This window comes from Etheostoma spectabile, chromosome 18 (assembly GCF_008692095.1).
Source record: "Etheostoma spectabile isolate EspeVRDwgs_2016 chromosome 18, UIUC_Espe_1.0, whole genome shotgun sequence".
Taxonomy (NCBI): domain Eukaryota; kingdom Metazoa; phylum Chordata; class Actinopteri; order Perciformes; family Percidae; genus Etheostoma; species Etheostoma spectabile.
Genome location: NC_045750.1, coordinates 11333748 through 11359211, shown reverse-complemented (window position 1 = coordinate 11359211; position 25464 = coordinate 11333748). Strand labels below are relative to the sequence as shown.

Genomic DNA, 25464 nt, shown 5'->3' with positions numbered 1-25464 from the left:
AGAAAACAAAAGATTTTTTTTTTTTTCTTCTTAATTAAATGTTTTTATTTAAAGATGAAAACAAAAGATTTTTGGAATATAATCAGGCATTCTGGGCATCAAAAAGTCAAAGCCATGCATTGCAAGTGAGATGGCTTGACATTCTCAGGGCTATAAACAATGCACGGAGCTTAAAGTTTATGATATTCTATATATTTTAAAGGGAAATAAACAAACGCTACAAAGATTGATTTTGTGGGTCAACAGTGGCTCAGTTAATACAGGTTAACAATGAAAGATTAAGGATATAGATGTGTGCTATGAAAATATTTTTTTTAAATGATACAAAATACAGTACAAATGGAAGTATGAACATATTTGGTAGAAAACAAAAAACATTAACAAACTATTTTCTTAAAGTCCTTAGCTTTATATATCCAAAGAGTAAAAAGACATAAGCAAGAAGCAAAAGCATTCAGCTCTGAATCAGGTGCAGCAACAATCTTTTGGTCAGGTATTATATCATCAAGTGCACTCTACGATGTTGTGATTATATGAAGATTCTTGAAGAGTCAGCTGAGGAGACGAGAGAATGGAACTTAGTGCCAATGACCATCATTTCTTCTTGACAGCACTCTTGGCACCTTTTTTGGACTGCTGGGTGGCAGCAGAGGTGGAGATCGTTTTATCTCCAAGTGGCTGCTGGGCCTCCTCCAGATCTTGTTCTGGATGAGCTTTGTTCTCATCCAGTTCCTTCTTTGTGGCCGTCATCTGACGGCTTCTAAATGCCTCGCAAGCATCAAGGAATTTCTTACGCCGCTGCCACAAGGCTGCCTGGAGACAAGACAGAAAGGTAAAGAGAAAGAAGTTAAAGAACTAGTCTATATCGACGACGTTCCACTTCCGGGATTGTTCAGGTGCTGCCAGAAATTCCACCAGATGTCTTTTAATTCGGCCGGATGTCCGGTACCTTCTGCTTTCCTTGTGTTGGCACTTTAAACCCTTGTAGATTTCTGAGGACTATGGTTAACTGCTCCTCGGCTCTCTGCGGGGTAAATCCGGACAGCTAGCTGGACTATCTGTCCAATCTGAGGTTTTCTGTTGCACGACTAAGACTACTTTTGAACGTACATGTTCCACCAAAACAAGTTCCTTCCCGAGGCTATTTTGCTGAGGCACCATTGCTCTGACGATTGTGATTGGTTTAAAGAAATGTCAATAAACCAAAACACCCTTTCTTCCATCCCAGAATGCTGTGTGGACTCGCCAGACCCTACTCCGCAGCGCTGTAGAGGAAGGTCTGGCCATGAGACTACAGAATGACCAACTCTTTTACTTTAATAGTCAAAACTGATTATTATTACTGTCTACATCCTCACCTTTAGACATATTACACAGTCCTCTCTCTGTCTCAACTGACCTGAATGTTCTCATACATCTCCAGCTGGTGTCTCATTAGCTCCTTCCTGTTGCGCTCCTGCTGCTTCTGATGCTCCAGCACATTGTCTCGGACCAGTCGGTAAGCCTGGATCTTTTCAAGACGCTCCCTCAGCCGGATCTCCTCTAGCTGCGAGTCCATTAGCACTGGAAAATCCTTTTGGCGTCTACGGACGTACACAAGGACTTGATAAAATGTGTATGTGTTAGGATGATCAGATATGCAATATAATCAACTATCATCAGCTCAAGCTATAGAAAATGTTATTGAATTCCACCAAATTGTACAGGCTATTTTGTGAGATGGGACAACTGACAATTTTGACAAAGGTAAGATGAATATAAATGAAAATGTGGGACATAAATTCAGAGATAGGCAGTCCCAGGCCTCATCTTATATCCCAAGTTGTTTATCCAGATTGTTATCCGAGAGGTGTATTTGGTTCTGGTTGTAACCACTGTATTTGTTTTCTTTTTTTTCTTTTGATGTTTAATTTAAATAACAGCAAAAGAAATAACTGGGTGTAGCCCTCTGCAGCACGCAAACACGCACGTACACACACGGCCACATGTCTAAAAGGATCTTAGATAAACTGAGGTTGTTCTTTGTGCCTGAATGACATAAGTACACACACACACACACACACACACACACACACACACAGGGAGGATTTCAAAGAGAGTTAACTGTATACTTTAATATGGAACTATTATACTGCTGTCTTGGCTAGAACTCCCTTGAAAAGAGATTCTGAATGTCAATGGGATTATTTCCTGGTAAAATAAAGGTTAATAAAATAAATAAATAAATAAAGGACCTAAATGAATGAGGGTAGGTCAGTGGAGGTGATGATGGAGTTAATGGTTTACTAAAAATTGCCCTGTTCAACCTCTGCAATAGGGGTGGAACGGTACACAGAAGTCACGGTTCGGTTCATACCTAGGTTCAGGCATCACGGTTCGGAATGAGTTTGGTAGAGGGAACAGCAAAACAAAAATGCAGAAGGCAATTTTTTATTGTGCATGTCTCAGGCTGTACCACCTAGTGTCATACAGTCTACATACAGCCTGAAGTGTGTAAGGTAATCAATCCACATTTATTTATATAGCACTTTACAGCAACCAGCATGTATCCGAAGTGCTTTACATCAGGAACCAAGTACAAAACAAAACACTGTACAATAAAAAGAACAAAGCATATAACACAGTGAAATCAGAAAAAGTTACAAAGAAACAGGAGAGTGAAATTGTCACACCACTACTAGGTATTAAAAGCCAGCCTAAACAAATAGGTTTATAATTTAGATCTAAAAAGAGCACATCTTTTATCGTCTAAATATATCAGGGGGAAACTTGTTCCGGAATCTTGGGGCAACTGCAAAAGGCCCCCCCCCCACTGTTTATACTTGGACCTTGGCACTTCTAAAACTCGCTGATTCGAAGACCGCAATGACCAGTTGTGCTCAGGCAAAGTTAAAATTTCAGACAAATACTCCGGGGCCAGGCCATTCAAGGCCTTGAAAACAAACAATAAGATCTTAAAATCTATTCAAAAACGCACCGGGAGCCAATGTAGGGTGTAGAGAACGGGAGTAATGTGTGCACGTCTAGATATTTTTGTTAAGCGAGCAGCAGCGTTTTGAACAAGTTTAAGGCGTGAAATGGAGCTCTGATTCAGATCAATATAGACAACATAGAAGATGTAAACAGCAAATAATAAGTACCCAACATCATCTCCAGACTCCATCTGTAACTGGTAAACACAATAAGACAAACTGAAAATACCGCATCTCTGTTCTCTGCTAACACAAACTAAATTAGCCTTCCCAGCCCAGCTCAGCCTTCCGCTTTTTAAATCGCGACTAAACAAACATTTTTATTCCTTGGCTTTTAATCCGACATGAGAACTGTACGTTGTATTTGTCTGGTGTTGTATTCTGTCTATTTATTGTATCATGTCAATGTACAGCACTGGTTGTTTTGAAATGTGCTTTAGAAATTTTGAAGTTAGAACTTTGAAGTTTGATTGATTGACTGATTAATGCAGTGTTATCACGTCATCAACATCTCCTGGCCATTTTTCACCAAAGAAAGATGCTGCCTGCCTGGCTAAAGCTAATATAGTTAGCCTAAAGAAACAAGGCATCTGCCACTGTGCAAATGTTATAAATATGGCAAAGGTGCACCTTTGTGAGAAAGAGGTGTTTTCCAGACACCTCTATAGACTACTCCTCGGAATCTCTCTCTTGGCTCGGATTGCAGGCCACACTGTCAGCAGCCATTAGAAGCTGGACACGGACACAGGTGCGGACACACACACACACACACACACACACACACACACACACACACACACACACACACACACACACACACACACACACACACACACACACACACACACACACACACACACACGCACGCACACACACGGCAGGAAAGGATGGAGAGGTGATGGGAGAGGGGCACATCTCATTGGAACGACGAGCTCATTGGGGTTCTGAAATAGCTCTCTAATTAACAGACCCAAATGTCATCTCATTTATCACGGAGAGGGACGGACAGAGGGCGACATGGGTGGATGGAGGAGGGGAGATCCTTGTTTTTGGGGGGAAATTGTGTTTGTAAATTATAAAGTGTGGTCTAGACTAGACCTGCTCTATATGTAAAGTGTGCTGAGATAACTCCTGTTGTGATTTGACTTTACACATAGAATACTCATAGGTGGTGAAACTAACTGTGTATTGATATTAGAGATGTTCATGATTATACAATTGTCAAATTTGAGTACCAGAGTAGAATAGTTTATGGAGTACATTAGATCTGTATGGGAGATTTTTTAATTTAATATTTTTTTTTATTTTGTGTGTCTTTTTTCCACTTAGCCTTCCCTTAATGTCTATACATTACATATAATAAATCACAGTCCCATGGAGTCCTGAAGCATTCCCCTTTCAGGCCACTCAAAGTATACAGCCTTGTAACGCTGCTGTTCACAGCACCAATGGGAGCAAAGGTCATAAACACATGAAATCACTAGCAATGTCCTGCGGACACTATGAACCAATCTGCTGAGGATACAGATGCTGGTATGTCCACCAACATAGCAACATCCATACTAAAAATATACAAGCACAATCCCCTAGTGCAACCAAGCCTCACAGCTAAGACTTAATTCGGGCTCACAAAGCTAGATAAGCAAAATGATCCAACGACTACATCAGGCAACTGGACTGCATACTTCAAGAGGGAAAAAAGGATGAGTTTGTCTTGGTTGTTTACAGTATGTATTATTCTACATTGTTGCCCTCTAAGTACAGATATGAATGTGTTAGAACAGACAACTGTGCCAGTGCGCTACAAAACCAACCATAGTGATAGTTCTGTAATGTGACTAAATAACTATGTTGACAAATTTTGGTGTGATGGCTACTATCTGCTTTAATCATCCTTCTATCTTTAGACTTGTACTGTATTATAATAATAATAATAATAATAATAATTCCAATCAGATGGAAAAAGAAGGAGTGTAAGAGCGGAAGAGCACCTGATGAAGGGAGTGTAGTCCATGGGAGAATGGGACCATGAGGCATCGGTCAGCTGTGGATTAAATGGACTGAGAGTGGTGCCAGGACCAGATCTGGAAGCAGCTGTCAACGACCCAATCAGAAAATGTCTCAAGTAGTGGAAACATAAAGTGCCTACAATCAATATGCAAGTGTGTGTATGAGGAGTATGGTACCTGGCTCTCTGCTCTCTGCGCCATCTGTGGTAGTTTCATTGCTTGCTTGATGTTGGAGTTGGTTGAGAAACTTGAGACGAGACTCTAAAGCCTAAAAGACATACATTCTGTCTGCAGTGAGTGTGTGAATAGTATAGTATTTAAAGACAACAGATAATATTGGAAACACTTAATTGAAAAGGACTTTAACTGAGAAGTAATTAGATTAAATCACAACTTCCGGGTTACCTTATCACAGCGGCCTGGTTCAGTCATTTCCCAAGCTTTTTTAATGGCTTTAATCTGGTCCATTCTCTCCGTGTCCTTTGTCACCTCAATGCTCTCGGTTTTGCTCTTGTCACTGACCACACGCAGAGTCCAGTTGGCCTTAGTCAGGTCAAGGCTCTGCACAAACATGTACACACACAAAGCAGAAAGAGACAAAAACATATTGCACATGCTCACACAAACACAAACATTTCACCGAGCCGGCACTCAAACAGTCTGGTACACAGCCAGCCCGGATTACGTGTCCTGTTTAGCAGTCTTGTCTTCATCCTAAATGACAGATACTTTTTTGTTCTTCTATTTACAGATCATTATGTCCTCTACCTCGAACTATGTGCTGCTGCCAATGTGGAACACAATATTCAAAATGTAAATTTATTGATGGGGTCCACTTTTCTGAAAATCTGCCTTTCAAATTTCCTTGTCTTCTGGATTTTACACGTAGCGCAGTAGAGAACAAAAGGCACTTATTCCGTAGATCAAAGATTTTTCAAGCAGTTGTGTTTCTGACTACTAAACCGAGACCATTATACTGTACTGAGAATTATACACCACAAGATTATAGTCTGTGATAAGTATCTATTATTTAGTGTGAATACACGCAAGTCATCCTGGCAGTTGTGGGATTCGGTTAATGCCAGACTCTCTTTGTTAACTGAGTCGGCTGACATTAGTCAATAAAATATCTAAATCTGATCTGCCAATATAACAAATAAATAAATACAATTATAAAAGAGATGTCAGGACTGCGGTTAACAATCTGATTATATGTGGATGGGAATCTGTGAAGGGGAGTTAAGTGTGTACTCAACACCCTCTGAAAAAGGTTACTATTACTAATTCTTACTAAGTTTTACATTACAAGTACCACTGTACCTTGCTTAATATGGGATACTGTGGAAAATAAAAAATGTACTTACATCAAGATTAAAAAAGCCATGCATGGCCTTTAGTTTGAGGGAATATGTCTGTTGCATTTGGCCTGGCTTGAATTCGTTTCATGAATGTTTTTCATATGCAACACTGTAATACAATTGCCTCTTGCAATCTAATAAGAATATAAAATCCAATAAAAGCTAATGGAACGCAACAGTTATTTGGTAATGCAATTTGGCAGATATGACGAAAAGCTTTTCAGACGTATCCTTAACTGCCCGGTGACCACTGGTATTTAAAGGGTTATCCTGCAAGGGTTTTTGTCCTGAGATCATATGGTGAGATATATATATACATAAAAATAACTAATTTGTAGTTGTGGGATTTGTTGTTATATGTCCTATAGTGAAGTATTACCGTTTCCTGCCTGGAGCTAGATTTAGAGTTGGCAGCTGGCTTCCCCTTCTCCTTGTCAACTTCCCCTTTGCGGTTGGCTTTGGGTATGTCAGATTTCTGCCCACGATGCTGCAGTGTGTCGGTGGTGGATGTACGGTTCAAGTCCTCAAGCTTGTATACTGCATTTTGCAAAAAGAGATTAGGTAGATTAACTTCTTTGATCACATGTTCAACATCAGCTGTGTGACTATTTTGCTTAATTAAATATTTTAGAATTGAAAGGGGATTTTAAACATTTTCATTTTTTCAGCATGCCTTAGAATTCTGAAGTTGTACATGTTTTTGACAAGCATACCATAAATGTATTTAGCAATACAGATAGTAATAATAACATATGTAAAATATGGATACCTGAGAGCATTTAGGAGTGTTCAAACATACCTTACATTTGTGCAAAATTAACATTTTCTTGCCAAAATCTTTGACATCTTTAGATCAATTTAATTATAGTGTGAAACTAAAACACCTACCATGTCCATTTGAGTATGTTCATCACAATAAACCTCAGCTGTTCTACATTTAAACTTTTAAATCCCATTAAAGTGGGAGTGTTACAAAGTGGGCAAACACTGCATGTGTTGTGTGGTCAAATGTGTGCTAGATGGCACTGTTGCACTTTATAGCAAGAGTGAACACAACCCCCAGCTTAGATGAAGCATTAACTATGAGTCTCACTCCTGTGAAATAGAGAGGCATAATAATCCATCATTCAGCTGACACGCTGCCTTTCTGCCTGAACAGCTTTGGAGCATGCTCACTGGGTTTCTCTTATCTCAAGTCATACAAAAATTCAATAGTCCAATTGGATCTAAATATCAATCTTGTAAATCTTGTAATTTCAGGCTGAAACATGTATTGAAAACTGATTTTCAGCAGGCTAAACTTTACAGTGTAATAAAAAAGCTTATTTTTTTATTATGAAGAGCCTGAAAGCACAATAAAGAAAATGTTAAGAAGGTTCGCAAGGGATTGTAAACTGCTGCCATAACTGCATGTGCAGCTGCTGCTGACTGCTCTAAAAGTATATACTGGGGTTTAAAGCAGAAATGGGGAAATGTGCATTCATTAAACATGCGCAGTACAGTATTTGGACTGCAGCATGCTTGCCGTGGCATGTAGTGCGCTTGTATCTATGTAGCATGTGGGGAGCATGATCAAGGGCACAGCATCACCATTGAGACAGGGTAAACTGGGTGAAATTAATTCACTTTCCTGCTAAGTATTTCCCAGGGCACCAGAGGGCAAGAGTCAACTTCAATTGACTTCCCATTGACCCAATTTCACAAGCTTATTGGAAAACCACAGGAGGTTTGTGTGGACATTGGCCTACACGCACACACATGGACAAACCCAAACAAACGTTGGGGGAAGAAAACCTTAACATCCTCACGTACAATGAACAGAAAGCACATGCAAATGACTAGATTGTAACACACAGCATATCTAAGCAGTCACTAATCCTTACTGCTCATCTTGCATGTGACAATTACTTTAGTAAATATGTAAACAGGGGATTGTATTCCTTTGTAGTCAAAATACATCTGATATCTGGCTTTTTAGTTTAGGACTGCCTCACGCGCATGCGCACGCACGCACGCACGCACTCCTCAGATGCAAAATAAATGGGTAAATATGGGCACTTTTATCTGAAGACACAGAGAGAAGAGAATGAGAATTCAATGACAGCAGGCTGGCCTCTCTCTTCAGGCAATCATGCAAATTGTCACCCATGCATCACCTCTTCCACATCAACACCCACCCTTGTCGCAATTAATTCATCCCCTCAGAATATTTAGTAAGCGTCTGCAAATTTGAAAGCCCTGATTTTTCAAATCAATCCAATTTGTCCAGTATGAGTAAAGGCAGAGAAGAAGAGTTGGTGGCAGAGGACAGGATTATTGCCTCAGCCAACAACCAGTGGGCACAAGAAATCATACTCTGTGATCTGCAAAAGCAGCTGCATTCATTTGGCTTTCATTAGGCTTGTGATTAACAGACCACTGGCTAGCAGAAGCAAAGAACCCTGACACTGCCTACTTAGTATCTGATATTTCACACCAAACACAAAAATAAGTTGTGCAAAAACAAACATGAAGGCCATATCAGCCAATCCATTCAGAACCCAAGGCTCAAATTTAGAATTCAACTTTTAAATGGTTAAATAAAAATGCTGACCCGTTATAGCAATATTTGCAGATATCTGAACCCTGTATGATAATACATATTCTATTTGGATGTTCAGATAAAGATTCATGTTACTTTACTAGATTAAAAAAATATCGTTTTTTCATGTGGGAGCAAAATAAAAACTGTGACTTTCTTTCCCGTCTTTCCCCTTGGCGACTTGGGCGAGAGTGTACCTGATTGTTTGATGTTGGGTTTGTGATGTATGTAAGTGTGCACCTCTCATTTCATTCTTCTCGAAGTCTCTGAGCATATGGACAAAAGCCAGTTGAGATTCATCCAAATTCCAGCTTTTATAACACACTTCTGCCTGCAACACATACTTATGACCCTGTAAAACACAGACAAGCAAAGTCAGTGCACGAAACCAACACACAAAGCGATAGACAGATACAGTCATTACAAAAAAAGACAAAATTATACAGCATGTGGAATACAACACCATAAAATGCACAGCGACAGAGTTGGATGCTATTTTGTGAACCTATGCAGTAGCTGTAAAATTTACTAATGCTGATGATTTAGAGAGAGATGCAGAGATTTTAAAGAACTGCACTTTCCCCTCTTAGACAGAAGCACATGCTTGGCACAATGGGAGAGAGGAGGCAGAGGGTGTGTTAGCCAAGTTCATATCAGGGGTGGCAACTCCCACATCCATCTCACTGAACAGAAAGGACAGCATTTAAAAAATCCCAAAGTAAGACTTAAACTAATAGATTAAGACATTTTCTAAAATAATTTTCTAGAAAATTAGTCACATATAAACATTATTCATATGTCCAATGTCTTATAGTTGTAATAGAGCCTAATACATACAATTTACAGCAAGTGATTGTGTTGTTATGAATTACTATAATACTATAGTAATACATCTCCATATATAAAGGCCATATAAAGGCCTCATTGAAAACATTTTTTTTCGTGTATTTAAGTACCAAACAGATTACACTATAGGAGTCTTTACCAATCATTTACCAATACTGAGCATGTACAGTATATCGCTAGAGTGTGTCCCTGTGGTGCAAAACAGTCCTTAATCACTGACCCGTTGCTCTTAGTCTTGATCTGTGGTCTTAGTCCTGATCAATAGCTGTTTATTCTAGCCTGCTGCTGATCTACGGGATCTGACATAATCTGTCTCATTGCTATTGATGTCACTACACGGTTGGGTTCATTTGTTGAAGAGACTTTGTATTAAAAGGTGTTTGTAACACTTGTTATATTTATGAGATGTAAGTAGTTACTGAGGGAACATTAAAATGCTTGGTTGTACTCCAGACGTATCTCGCTGGTATTGCTGACAGATCACCACAGCAAAACAAATAAACTTCATTTGATTTTGGTAGTTTTATGGACATGTTCACGCTGCACAATCGGTGTGTGGTGTGTTTTGGACTACTGTATATACTTTGGCAATCATCAAACTATGACAACAGGTCTGTTAGATGGGGGTCTTTAGACAATCTAATGACTCATAAATTATGCACAAATCACTACTCCCTGACAAGCACTGATAAATCAGAGAGTAACAACAAAACCACCCCTCCAGTTTCTGCTGCTCTCCTCATGCAAATTTGTGTGTGTGTGTGTGTGTGTGTGTGTGTGTGTGTGCTTGCGTGCGTGCGTGCGTGCGCACGGGTGTAAGTGTGTGCATGCCTGTAAGTAAGGCATGTGTATCTGGCAGTGAAAAATTGATATTAACACAGGCAGCAAGTAAGTGGGTGAGAAAGACAAGAGAGGGAAAAGTGAGATGCACGCTTGTGTGCTTGTGCAAGTGAGATCTGTAAAGTGTTCAAGCAACAGCAGATACAAAATAGGCAGTTGTAAGTGATACCAAAGTCTCTGTGGGAGGCTTGGACACACACGAGGAGTCTGATTTCCCAGCTGTGCCCACCTCCTCATTTATTTGCTGGGGAGTGTCTACCACTTTGACTCCTTTGTCCTGGGATGGGGATCCCTTCTGGTTCTGCATTTTCTCATCTGTGCAACTGGTGTCTGTGAGAGAAAGAGAGATGTTAAACTAAGTCAAAAGCAGAGAGAAGACAAGAGTGGTAAGCAATCTGTGCTTTTGTAACTGGTGGAAGCATCGAGTAAAAAGGTTGTGTCTCCCTAAATCAGTTGTACACTAGTCCTGTCCATCTTCTATCTAGGGACATGTTGTTACGCTGTTTGTAGGCACAAAAACAGCGCAATGCGTTGTTATAAACTAGCATTGCTAACAATGGCTAACCTGGCTAAAGGTAATGAAAATCCAAATCCAAATTGAAGCACCTGTTTAACAGTTAATTTGATATGTTTCTAAATGTACCAAATCAATTCTTAAATTTTAAAAACAATAATGGTTATTCCATCTTGGATGTAGCCATCTTGTTATCTTGTAGATATTTGGAATCAGTTTTAAACATCTCATTCCTTATTAGTCCAAATAGCATGCACTCTACCAGTGTAATCAATAAAATGTTCATAGATTCAAGGATGGTTTCAGTGTTACATGTGGACTGTTTCATTAAGCCGCCTATCATTCGCCACCAGAGAATTGCTAAAACATGAGTGAGAAAACTTGAAAAAGAACTGGTAAGACAAAAAGAGGGAAAGGAAGGAGGGTCCTGTTGCCTTTAGAAGAGTATGGCATTAAACTACTCGCAATTTTGTGGGCTGAATTTCACATTTACTGCATTACCTCGGCCCTCTATCTCATACAGTATGTCCACTCAATCACCACTGTAAAGGAAATGGCTGCAGATGGGAGCCCTGCTGTTTTGTGTGTATGTGTATGTTTACATGTGTGTGTGTGTGTGTGTGTGTGTGTGTGTGTGTTTGTGTGTTTGTGTGTGTGTTTTGTATATGAGGTTTGCAAAAATGCTACGGTTAGTAGAAAAACTAGAAAAAAAAAACAAGATAAGACTGGGATACAGAATTAAAAAAAATTGGGTTAGGTGTTCAGTTATCTGACAACGATAATACAGTGACACAGTTGCTTAAATATGTTAAATTATAAAGCTAAGATTATCACAGATGAAAACAGATAGTGTGCATGTAACTTTTTCTAATATTCAGATAAGAGGCAGTTCAAAAAATTCTTCTACTGTGATCCAAGGGGCTTTCATTCAATTACTTCAATTACTAAACATAACGACTCACCTTTGTTGGACAGGAAGCAGAACACAGGAATTACCACATGACCCTTCCCGGTGTTTCCGGCCACCTCCTTCTCTTGGTCCAGAATGGACAGACGGATCAACACATCTGACTTGGAAGTCTGAAACTGAATTGTTCCTAGGACATCTGCCGTCACCCGCACATGATAACTGTGGAAAGGTTTCAAATGACTGTGGGTCATCTCTCAGAGAATCGTTAATGTCTTTTTTTTGAAAATTATGCTTTTTCAAAAGCTTCCTTGAGATTTTACCTGTTATGTTTTGTAAAGTATGCGCTCTTTGACTATTGTCATACCTTGTTTCTAATCAAACGTCTCAAATACTATAGTGTAAGTCAGAATCAGTAAGAGGTATTTGATAGCAATTCTTTTTCTGATCCACCCTAAGCAACAATACACTTCAATTGACCAGTATAAATTTGACTCTAATCATGAATTTGATAACTATACAGTATATATAGCCCATAGTTATCTTACCGACAGATGAGGTTTTTGTCATTGGGAATGTAATATTCCCTGAATTCCTTAACTGAGAACGTGTTGAGGGGAGTCTCACGGGACAGTTTTGGAAGGAGTTCCCTTGAGCCAATCAAGCGCATTCTCCACTTGGCACCAACGGGGGGTGATTCAGGTGTGATAGCCTCTGCTACAAAGGTATAACCAAGCTGGAACAAGATATCCAGAGAGATTTAATCCTGAAATTTAAATATTGTAATTTTTGCACATTTTAATTTAGTTTTCTTGCTGTTAGGATTTTTTAAATGTATAGTACTATGTGTATGTATAATGTATGTTCCCAACACTGTTATACCAGGCAGTGATGAATGGTAAACAACAGGTTTGAACCCAGTTTTCAATCAAGTCAGGCAGGAGTCACTCCTTAAGTAAAACCAATGTATTATGGTAATAGAAAAACTAGGAAAACACTTACCAAACAATATGTCAAGTACATGAAGGTTTTAAGTACCTTGTTGGGTTGATAGACATGGGTTGCTACTTTGTTGAAGACCATGTCCAGCTCCTCTCCTGTGTCGTTATTAATGACGTGCAGCAGACAAGTAGGGATTGGCGAGTAGACCTTTGGTACCAGCACCATCTCCTCAGGAACTAGGAACACCTCTCTGAACAAACAACAAAACAACAAGATATCAGGTTTACAAAATTGTCACTTTTTCTGCTGAAATGTTATATCTACATTTGCCAATATTAACTTTAACAGCAGAAATTTGAGATAAGTGCATGGCTTATCAAGGCAGCATAAGGACATTTGGTGAAAAGGGGACAGTCGTTTACACCTGTATTCACCCAGATTTCCCAAGTCAGGTTGTCTTTAACTGACAGGCCTAACAAGCCCTAAGTTACAATGTTCTCTTACCTAAAGACCAAGACCCAGGAGTTGGTTGTGTCTGGAAGAGAGACAGAGTAATCAGCGAAGGTGACTCTGGTCCATTCATCCTGCTGACAGGAGTAGAGTTCTGCTTTCCTCTCAGAGTGGTCAATGATATAGCTGTGCAGAAGACACAGAAGGATAGAGCACCTTTAAAAACTTCAATTTCAAATGAAGAATTTAATGTGATCTATTGTGCTTTTCCATATTCTCTGTCATATCTCTATGTTATAATGCCGGATTTTCATGTTCAGCGTGGCCAAAGCTTCCAATAATGAGGTAAACGTATTTTAGAGAAATCCCAGTGAGCCTCAGCTTTGCTTTTAACGTTTTTTACTCTCCGCTCTGTGTCACGTCACTCAGAGCTGGGATTCTATAATTAGTCATCTGCTCCAAGCAGGGCGTTTTTTTTAGGCTAACGTTACTGCAGTGCTTATTGTTACATGTACTGTAGGTACATGCTAATGCCAGATAAACTGTAAACTTGGATATCAATGTTGTTCATTTCTCCCCAATTTCAAGTCATATTAATGCTGGAACATGTCCGGTTGTGTAGTATATGGTGTATAAGCCTTTATTGGTATACAGAAAATAAGTTACACCTACGTCTTAGAGAAAACATAACTCTGAAAGGAAAGCACTTTACAACTCAGCCTGAACTTTGACTGAAGTGGATGTCAGTTAAAAAAATACATACTCAAAGGCTCATTACACCCTACCAACCCCCAGTCCACCCTCGTCACATACGCACGCTGATGAAGCTCTAAATGCTCATGCACACACATACTTCCCCAGGCAGCGGGTCATTCGGCAGACGCTGCTAGCCGATTGGAACGGGGAACGGATAAACAGCAGATGGTACCACTGGGAAAAGATGGAACACAATGTGGAAAATGCTCCCTGCCTGGCCGCCACAGGCCTCCACAACCAGAAGAGAGAGCAGATTCTGGGCATGTGGTGCAACGGAGAGGCTAAACGCATGCCCATACAACGTACACATCATTGGCACAGGACTGCAGTCGGAGCCCTCATAATCTCTGATATAATGACATTCATAGGAATGCAGTGTTTTGTCTTTGTCTATGCAATTCATAAATTGTGCGCACATTATTTATTATCAGACAGAGTAATTATGAATATGCATTTTTATCCATTTACCGTAGCAAGAGGGCAGCATGTTTTTCTGCATTTGATTCAACCTTCGGCCACATGTCTAAAAGGATCTTAGATGCACTGAGGTTGTTCTTTGTGCCTGAATGACATAAACACACACACACACACACACACACACACACACACACACACACACACACACACCACACACACAAAAGGTAACCACCATTAAAGATGAGAGACAATCCATGTTTCTGTCAACCACTTGATAGAATTATTGTATCTGACCTAGTTCAGGGTAGGGTACAAAAATTGCAAAATGTATTTTTGCCTCATTTACTGAGAGGTGATAGGAGATTGTTCACACCTTGACATTGACTTTCCCACTCATCTCAACAGACAGTTAACCACTGTGACAAAACAGAACATTTGATAACAGATGCGGTACTGTGTGTTCATGAGTATGTGTGTGTCAGTAAGTGTGTGTTTGTGCATTTAAGGGAGAGAAATGCACTGAAGAGAGCTGCATGACAGACGTTTTCACATCTGACATGTGGCAAAGGTGTCCTCACATCCTCCCTCTACCCCTCCCTCCATGGCGCTCAGCTCTCGCTTTTCAAATGGCTACTTTTCCAAATTTATACAACTATTGAGAGATGAAGACCTATCATCCTTAGAACCAAAGAAGGACAAACAGACATACAGAAAGGTTAGAGTAGAAGGGGAAAATTAAATGGGAATGAGCAAGGAGGAAAGTTGGATAGAAATATGTGGTACTGTATAAATAGAGGTGCTGTAAAAGAAAAAATAAAGTTCTAACTTTTATTTAAACAAATGGCTTTTTAAAATGTAGTTATACAGGTAGTGTTTTTCAAATATGATTGGCATTTTGCCATTACTGTAAGTGCCATTGTGAAGGCTGCACACTTTGTTCTTTGACAAGCAAATTAATATTTATTAATCCTATTTCATATAAGTCAAGCTGTTCAGCCTGTTTGTGTGTGTGTGTGTGGTGTGTGTGTGTGTGTGTGTGTGTGTGTGTGTGTGTGTGTGTGTGTGTGTGTGTGTGTGTGTGTGTGTGTGTGTGTGTGTGTGTGTGTGTGTGTGTGCTCATGCTAATGCTAATTCTAATGCTAATGCTAATGCCACATTAACAACCAGCAATTTTATTTTAAGGTTGCTGGCAGATGGGTCCTATAATGATGTGGATATTTTGGTATGCTCAAACAGCATTCACAAGCTATAAAAAAATTGACGCAATTGTACAGCACATTTTTATGCAAATACTGTATAAATGAGGCTGTCCATGCTCCCATATGTGCAAGTTATTCAAAGGGGGACAGTGTAATGTGCTGCGTCTGGAGAAGACACAGATAGCTTCAGGTCTTGGAAATAAATAGAGAATGTCTGGCCAATAAAATGCTGCAAACAGCAATGCAAATTCATTACTACTTCTGTAGAAAATTGGATTTTAAAAATAATATAACTGACTGTAATGTAAATTGACAGCAAACTGCACAAGAACATAACTGGCAGTGAAACAGTACAAGAAACAAAAAGAAAATATATATCAAATCAATTTACAAGGAAAGAGCTTCTTAGTTATGTCTTTCTATTTAATCTATCATTATTTTTCAACAAGCTTTCCAGCATTTCCTTTTCTTCTTTTCCCATCTTTCACTTGCTGTCACTATTAAGAGATTTGGCTATTGATGCAGAAATGTTGTGTATATGCATGTGTGCGTTTCCTACATGTGTGTGTATCCCCTCTGTGGCCACCCCTCATCTGTCAGGGTCTATTAGTAAGAGGGGCAGTCTCATCAATTCATATGTGTGTCTCAGAGGCTCAATATATGCCATCAGGATAAATAAAACAGTAAATATAAGACCCAGAATGGGTTTTGTGTGTGTTTCGGACACTGAATAATCTGCAAATAATACACATGTAGTCTGTTGTTTTGGTTGTTGTTTTTCCTAATTTGACCCTTTTAGCTATTCCAATTGCTGTGTGTGTTGTGTTTGTCTTTCGAACATAGGCCACTGAAGGAGAAAGGAGAATTTATAACATTCTAATCAATAATAATAAGTTACTATTTTCTAATGAACTATACAAATGACCGGTAAGATTTAAACCTGACCATGGAACTTGAAGGATTAGATTTTTGATCTGTGTATGAGTGTGTTTACCTGGTTTTGAGGCATTAAAGATCTCTCGCACCAAGTGCCCTTTGAATCCCGCCTGAAGAATGGTGACTCCCTTGATCTCCCGGTCTGTTGGCTCCCTGTCTCTCCAGCTTTCTGGAGGCTTTGAGTCTGCATCCACTTAGAGAATAAAAGCAGAACATTGTATATTAATATTAAATACTGGACAATGAAGACTGTTAAATATGGTATTATAACTGAAATTATTTTGAATTAAATTAATTTAAATCAGTTTGCTGTAGTTTTAGGCTTATACTCACAAACATAAGCAAATGGACAACGTACGCGTATCATTTACAAACATAAAAATGGCACTTACATGTAGGGGAGTGTGTTTTGGGGTCAGTGGCCAAGAGTGAAGGGTCAGCTGTGAGGGCCATTATAGCAAAACGCTCCTCTGATGTCGGATTCCTGCCCAGAGCCTTACACAGCATGGTGTAAACTGCAGAGTTAAACACCTATTCACACATTAAACGTGCAAGGGTGTTAGCAGTTGTGTGCATTTTGTAATTGACTGCATTTTTCCAGGTATTATAATTTTTGTAATTTACATCCTCATAAGTATATGAAAATAACAGACAAACAAAGGGAGTGTGTATCCGTCTTTTACCAGCAATCTACAATCTACAGACATTTATAAGACTTAACTTTCAAACTTGCTAGGCATACTGTATAGTGTAAATACTAAACTGAAGCAATGTGGTATTTAAATAACAACCTTGTCAAGCTAAGAAAATGTTTCATTTTACTGTTCCAAAAAGTAGAAGAAACAGCCTATAAACAGTTAGTTTATATCAGTATGCATCCTGGTTGTGCAGTTATCTGAAAATAAGCCAGACCCTCTGGCCAGAACTGATTATTGTCTACAGCTACTGAAAGATATTCTAAAATTACTGCAAAGCGGTGTCATTATGCATCCTCTTAAAATAACTCAAACGTTGAATGAAAGTCAAACACTTGATGCATAGTAGCCACAGTAAACAACATGGCTGTTAACCCGCCTGTTGTCCTTGGGTCAAATGTGACCCCTTTAAAAAATGTCTATATCTGAAATATGAGTTTCTTTTTAACCAAATTATCACAAAAAATGGATTGGATTCAAACTCTCTTTGCAAATTCAATTGATTACTTTCATTCCTGACTAAACTCTTCTGTTTGTTTCTCTGATCTTAACTATTAGTCAAAAGAATTCATAATTTCTGCTTTTTTAACTCAAATATTGATGTCAAAATGTTGTCAGTTTTTGACCCAGGAGGACAAAACAAGGGTTAAGGAAATCATGGGCAGTAAAAGTATGAATGGGGATTTATGTCTCACTCATGAATTAATTAACTCAATTACATGCTAAATGGTCACTATATGTGATTTAGCCATTTTGAACCAAAGACTGTCTCTACAGTTTGTATTTAAATGTAGCAACTGTCAATCAATTAGTAGTAGTAAGTATAAAGCAAGGTGAGCTATTCACTGTTTGTACATAGGCCCATAGATACACATGCTACCTTGTGGTGTTCTTTTTTTCCCAGGGTGGTGTTGATGTTTTGGGGGCAGTAAGCCTCTTCTAGGGCTCTTCTGGCTGCTGGCTGGTCCTGCTCATCGCTAAAGGAAGACACCACTCTGGACAGGGCCCTCAAAATAGACGAGGCCTGCTCAGTGAAACGAGCACTTTCCTGTTTAAAATGAAAAAAAGCAGTGGGGTAGCATTCGAATTCTGTTAACTGGTGCAAATGAACAGAATGCAAGTTAAATAGACGAGAAAAGCACAACGCCCAAAATATGAATACATTTCAGTGTGAACTTGGGTGTTTTAGGCCTCGGTCTAAAAAGTAAGAAAGCAGAGGCATCATCTAACTACCATGATGTGATTTTCTAAATTGAAGCTTGAACAGGTTGTACTTCTTTTGTATCTGCAGCAACAAAACTTTTTGTTTCAACACATATCCAGATTAGAAATATAAAAATACTTGTTTTTAGAAGATTGTGCAGCCTTGGTAGAAGCATTTGTGCATGCCTTCTAGTTCATTTATTTAGTCACCGTTGTATTTCTCACTGTACATGCCCCTACAGTGGGGCTCGAAAGTATGGGCACCCCAGGTAAAAAATTGTATTAATGTGCATAAAGAAGCCTAAAAAATATGGGAAAATCTCCAAAAGGCATCAGATGACAGATTAGACATTCGTATATGTCACAAAAAGTTAGATTTTATTTCCATCATTTACACTTTCAAAATAAAGTTTAGGCACCCTGCAGAGTTAATACCTTCTACTGCCCCCTTTGGCAAGTATCACAGCTTGTAAATGCTTCTTGTAGCCAGCCAAGAGTCTTTCAATTCTTGTTTGAGGTATCTTCGCCCATTGTTCCTTACAAAAGTCTTCCAGTTCTTTGAAATTTCTCGGCTGTCTGTCACGCACTGCTCTTTTAAGGTCTATCCAAAGATTTTCAATTATTTTGAGGTCAGGAGATTTTGAAGGCCACGGCAAAACCTTCAGTTTACGCCTCTTGATGTAATTCACCGTGGATTTTGATGTGTGTTTAGGATCCTTATCCATTTCTAGACGCCATACTCTCTTTAACTTCAGCTTTTTCACAGATGGCATTAAGTTAGCGTCCAAAATTTGCTGAAATTTTATTGAATCCATTTTTCCTTCTACTTGTGAAATGTTCCCTGTGCCACTGGCTGAAATACAACCCCAAAGCATGATTGATCCACCCCCATGCTTAACAGTTGGACAGAGGTTCTTTTCATTAAATTCTGTGCCCGTTCTTCTCCAAACGTACCTTTGCTCCTTCCTGACAAAAAGTGAAGAACTTGTTTCCACAATGCATCAGGCTTGTCTATATGTTAATTTGCAAACTTCAAACGCTGATTTTTGTGGCGAGGACGTAGAAGAGGTTTTCTTCTGATGACTCTTCCATAAAGACCATATTTGTACAAGTATCTCTTCATAGTGGAATTGTGTACCACATCTCCAGTGTCTGCCAGGTCTTTCTGGAAGGATCGTGCAGTCAAACTTCAGTTTTGACTTGCTGTTTGCACAGTCCAGCAAGCTGTTCTGTCTGATATTTTTCTTGATCTTCCAGATCTTGCTTTACTTTCCACTGTTCCTGATGACTGTCATTTCTTAATTACATTCCGAACAGAGGACATTGGCATCATTTTAGAGATTTTTCCATCTTTTCTTGGCTTTTTCATGCACATTAATACAAATGTTTACCTGGGGTGCCCAAACTTTCGGGCCCCACAGTATCTAGCCTTTTTGTTTCTGTGTCAGTTTTTTAGCATTTTATAAGCAAGGAAGTGACTTGGAGACTGAGAAGAAATGTAAAGCAATATGCATATCACCCCTTATATGAGAAATTAACATGTTAAGATGTAACTATCTTGTAGCAGCTAATGACTGAAAAGATGAAAAGGTTAATAGGATGGAGTGTTGAATGTGTTATCCATAACTTGATTGGTCTGTGTGTATTTAGACATAAGAAAAAAGAGGAACAAAGAAAATATCAAGAAAAGATTCCTGTACAACAGAGGACTGCTGTACATGCGCTGTGGTAGACCCCTCAGTTGGAAAATTGCATCCACAGATAAAGAAAAATTAAACGAGCAGTCTGTATTCAGCAAACAAACTAATGGCCACGGTTACCTTGGAAAGGTGTGGCATGATGGTTTCTTCATCTCCAAAGATGAAAGGTGTCTTGCTGCACAGGTGAACGTGGTAGCCCAGTGTTGCCTTTGTATGGAAGGCCATGACATGCCGCCTGGAGAGAAGAGAAAGCAAACAGAGTATTTTTAAAACAGGAACACATCCATCCAGGATAAAAGATCACCCTTTGATTGAAATCCAGAAAAAAATTGTTTTTTAAAAATTATCTCATGACCTGTCAGATTTATCTTGTGACCACTTGCAGTTGGGCTCTAGACAATTTGCTATTTTTTCATTGCAAATATTAGGTAGAACAATGTCCAAATATTAGGCTACTACATTTATGAAACTAAATGTATGTAGCACAGAGGTAACCCTCCAACAACATCCTGTGGCTTCACAGTTTTTGGTAATAATAACTGCACAACCATGCATGAAATAACACTTTTTAGTCTTAATAGTGGAACAATGTTTCTGTCAAGGAATACTGAATTGGTCAAACATTACATAGTGCTGTAGCCTAATGTCCTGTCTGCCAAGTGCCAAGCTGAGTTCACAGGGCCTGGTCAGGCATGAAAGGGAGGGACCCCATTTCCTTGGCCCCCTTAGCTTTACATAATTCAGCCATCACAGCCTAACTAGATGGATGAGCACCAAGGCAGAGCTGGGCTAGTACTGTAGCAGCAGAGGATAGAATACAAAAGAGAAACAGATGGGAGAAAATAAGGTGAAAGTACGGGGAAGAAGAAAGGAAGAAGAGAACCATGGAAATGAAGAGGGAAAGAAAAGGTGATGTACAAAGGAAGAGAGACAAAAACCTTTTTGAAATGAATAGGAATGTAGGGTCAATGAATGTAGAAGAAAACCACACAGGTCAGTCAGTAAAAAGACCAAGGAAAATAACACATAGTAGTGTACCACATACAGATGGGCTGACAGGGAAATACAAAGTGAATAAGATTGGTGTTTTAAAAATAAATGCTGCACAAAAGCTATTTTCTCTTGGAGAGAGTGTACTATGGGGCGTTTGGGCAAGTATGAGTTGCTATGTGTGTGATTATGGCTCAGTGGTAATTGCACTGCTGCATACCTGCACCTGACCCTAGAAACTAGGCCCTCTGCTTCTAGGCCAAGTAGCACCCATTAATAGAGACTAGGACAGAGGCTTTTTAATGCTTTTCAGAGCATCTGAGGTAGGCAGATATCCTCTGCTAACTTTATGATAGCTTTAAGTGGATCTCTGCATAGCTTTAAAAATCACAACAAGAGTGAAGCGCTTAGTTTCATCAAAAGCTCCCAGGGTGCTGTGCAAAAAATGCATATATTTTTGTAACAGGTTCCCATGATGAGAATTAAAGCTCTAACCTTGGCACGATTAGTCCCATGCTGACAAGCGCTTGGGTAATTCAGGGTTATGAGGTATAAGCGTGACAGAATGAAATGTGAGAAGGGATCACATTTTTTTTAGATACATTAGCATTGCATCGTCATATCAAGATGTCAATATTTCTACTAACAATACAAGAATCAAAGTCCTACCATATTAAATATTGTAAGTATAAAAAAATGGCATATAAAAGGATATACTACTGTGGTACAGCAGTAGCTAATGAGGATCCTGATGAAGATAAACGTTCATTGCAGAAGAACATAGATGTGTGACATCCTAGTATGCTCATAAACTTGGTCTAAGCTTTTCATTTTGATCAATACACACTTCAAAGTATTCATAAATGCTGTCCTACCCTGGGGGTAAGTTAAGTATGACTGCTTTTGAGGAGGTGGTCTTGATGGTAAGAACTGGCAGCTGAGTCTGCAGGCTTGTCCAGGAGTAAGCCTGGGCGATGAGAACCCCAACCCTACGTGCTGCTGACATGTCCTTTTCTATGAGGTGTGGGAGAGCGGAGAGAAAATGTATACTGGTCACACACCATAGTGAAATATCACAAACACACACATTCATGAAATGGTCATACAAATTTGAGTAATTCTATGATTGTTTACATACACTTTCTATCCCACATAGGGGTGTCACGATTCTCCAAATCCTCGATTTGATTACATTTTCGATTCTAAGGTCACGATTCGATTAAATTCTCAATTTTCACTTCTTCTTTTTTAAAGCACAGGTTTCTATGCTATTTTTTGACTAGACTTGTATGTAATATAATTTCGCAATGTTCAGACAATGCACACATTGTCAAATTTAAAACATTTATTAACAGCATAATGTAACAATAACATATTTTTAGGCAACTGGAATCAAGACAATTTGTTGATAAAGTAAAAAGAAAAAAAAAGTTTTCCAAAAAATCCTGAGGGCAGACGCTTTGCACCCATAGACCGTTAATATTAATATATATACAGTCTATGTTCGCACCACACGGAGTTTGGAGTTTGAGCCCCCAACGTCGTTTTCCAGGCAGCGCTGCCCTCAAGGCAGTAGGATTAGGCAATGGTATGGTTGAAGACGACGGTCGCAGCCCTGACTTGAAGGCCAAGTTGGGGACTAAAAACACCTTAGAGACCGATAATATAGTATAGAGTGCGACTGTTGTTAGTCTGCTCTGTTTAGAGCACAAAAACGTGCATGTAGGCTAAAATTCAACCGTGCGCTTTTGTTGGGATAAAGCTATAAGCAGAAGGAATTTCCGCTAGCTGCTAGGTTAATACAGTGGTAACACAGAGAATATATAGTGCATGCACATAGCAGAGCTTGCACACTGTTGCTTTTTTGTCGACAACACAAATGTTGGAAAATCCAAAACACTTCCACACTTTCACACACTTCAGTGAAAGAGGAAGGGGTTAAAGTTCTGTTGATGGGTCTCCAGCATCTGCAGTTGCCATGCTATCTTTTGATTGGCTCTAGCTAAGTTACAGGAGGCTGACTGAACGCAGCACATCAACACGTGTTTTTTCCGCTTGACAAGCCGACTGGACATGACATGGGGGCGTGGCAGTATCGAAGATTCCGTTTTTGAATTTAATATTCAAGATTGTGATTCGATTTATATTGTGTATGGTGTGTGCATGCTCATACACAGAGAGACTTGAGTCAAGCTTTGTACATTACTTTAATCATAAAATCCTTTTGTGTGCGTGCGTGCGTGCGTGCGTGTGTATAACTCCTTACTCTCCTCAGCTGTGTCTCCCCAGGGAAGCAGAGCAGAGAAGCTGATGAGGATCTGGGGGGGTTGCAGGCTGTCCACACACAAGTAGTAAGTGCCTCTCACTTCTTGACACTGGACACACACACACACACACACACACACACACACACACACACACACACACACACACACACACACACACACACACACACACTGGCCTTAGTTATCCTTACGAAAGCAGAAAAAGGTAAAGAGTAAATGAAAGAGAAAAAGAGCAGTACGCTGTTGAGAGGGATGATGGATTAACTGATAGAAGGGGGGCTTATTGCAAGAGAACCAGGAGGAGGGAGGTAAGTGAAGGAAACAAGAACTTATAGAAAAGAGCTAAGTAACTTAAAGAAAAATTAAAGGTTGCACCTATATAGGAGGGGCCAAAAAAGTGAACTTAGTAATGTAAGAAAAGAAAAAGCAGCCAGTGAGAAAGAGAAAGCAGGGTGCAGAAGAGACAGATCAAGGGAAGATGGAGAGAATGCATACATGGCTGGCATGACAAGCAGACTCAACAGTATATATAAAAAGACTGTAAAAATAAGGTCTATACACACAGATGTGCAAAATACAATTACACAAAAGATCAGACATAAACCTGCGCAACACACATATGCACACAGTCATTCTCAGACAACTTCAGATCTCTGTGTGATGTATATGACACAGACAGTCTACTGTAATGAAAATATTCATTACTTTCTGAAGACAGGCAGAGGGGCAGTTACAACTAGCACAAGCCAAGCACTTTTACCAGACACCTAATCTGGCTTAATTTCTGTTGTTTTGGCCTCAGTGAGGCAGATCACAGTTATTGTACATTAAGAATGTATTCCTCGTAAGAATGTAAGATCCTCCTTAACACTTACAAAGCTTTGCACAGCTTACAATCACTAGGTATCCGTTATATTGTTGACCCCTTAAGAAACTATTGCCTCTATTGGTCCCCAAATAAATGACCTGGGCCTTTAGCCTACCGTTGTGGCTTCACACTCTGACAGATTTTCACTAAATGTTAGGGCAACACATCTTGTTTTAGCCTTTTATGCATGGTTCATTTTTGGCCTTGGAAAATAGTAGTTTGACGAAAACACTCTTAACTAGACTAGTTAATTCCTGTTCTGTTTATCTTGTGCATGTGCACAAGGATGCATATGCATTAGGCCAATGGTTTTACACTATTCCATTGATCTACAGGTGGCATGCAAAAACAATGAAGCAAAACCCCATCATTATTTGTTTCCAAGAACTCTCTACAGGCCACCTTTAAGTTTCATTAAAAGGTTGAATCACACATGGCAATTTGTGTGCTCATGTGCAACTGGTGCATGTGTGTGTATGCATGTGTTTACTTCAGGGCTTGCTGCAGTAGATGTCAGAGGGAGGGAACCAATGGAGTGTGTTGATGATCCAGTACAGTTGGTGCCTGTTTTGGGCAAGATGGTGCTCTGTAGACAACAACAGCTAAATTAATGACAATGTGTCCAATACTAACAGCATTAATGGGTCAAAGCACACACATATGGGGCCCTATTTGAACGATCTAAGCGCACTGCGTAAAGCGCATGACACAGGTGCGTTTAGGACGTGTAAAGATCAACTTTTGCTAGTTTGACGGCAGAAAAAAGTGTCTGTGTGCCAGGCAGGGGGTTCAAAAGGGTTGAACTTAGAGTCTTCATTAATCATAGGAGTGTTTTGGGCATAACATGCAATAAACCAATCAGAGTGTCATCTCCCATTCCCACATTTGTACCTTGGCGCATTGCTATTATGATTGCGGATTTGCACTGTAATAGTTTGTTTCTTTTGCATGGTTGTGTGCTTCTGCGCTTCCCTGTGTGTGTGTGTGTGTGTGTGT

At 39.5% G+C, this 25464-nt stretch overlaps 1 protein-coding gene across 5 annotated transcripts in view; it reads right to left on the bottom strand.

The window, feature by feature from the left end:
• Positions 1-397: 397 nt before the first annotated feature.
• adgb (androglobin) overlaps positions 398-25464 on the bottom strand; it is a 41749-nt gene continuing 16682 nt past the window's right edge. For 3 of the 5 annotated variants that reach the window (XM_032542317.1, XM_032542316.1, XM_032542320.1), the window contains exons 16-35: positions 24959-25054; positions 23582-23690; positions 22191-22329; positions 20446-20560; positions 18303-18470; positions 17120-17258; positions 16786-16920; positions 14644-14737; positions 13474-13605; positions 13066-13219; positions 12576-12763; positions 12083-12249; positions 10776-10936; positions 9161-9272; positions 6719-6876; positions 5387-5542; positions 5159-5249; positions 4964-5066; positions 1400-1583; positions 398-813 (exon numbers count right to left, since the gene is read on the bottom strand). In XM_032542317.1, coding sequence (XP_032398208.1) covers positions 595-813; positions 1400-1583; positions 4964-5066; positions 5159-5249; positions 5387-5542; positions 6719-6876; positions 9161-9272; positions 10776-10936; positions 12083-12249; positions 12576-12763; positions 13066-13219; positions 13474-13605; positions 14644-14737; positions 16786-16920; positions 17120-17258; positions 18303-18470; positions 20446-20560; positions 22191-22329; positions 23582-23690; positions 24959-25054 — 2820 coding nt within the window. In that variant the 3' untranslated portion in view covers positions 398-594. The remainder of the gene's footprint in view (positions 814-1399; positions 1584-4963; positions 5067-5158; positions 5250-5386; positions 5543-6718; positions 6877-9160; positions 9273-10775; positions 10937-12082; positions 12250-12575; positions 12764-13065; positions 13220-13473; positions 13606-14643; positions 14738-16785; positions 16921-17119; positions 17259-18302; positions 18471-20445; positions 20561-22190; positions 22330-23581; positions 23691-24958; positions 25055-25464) is intronic. The other 2 variants (XM_032542318.1, XM_032542319.1) reach the window with 2 other exon arrangements.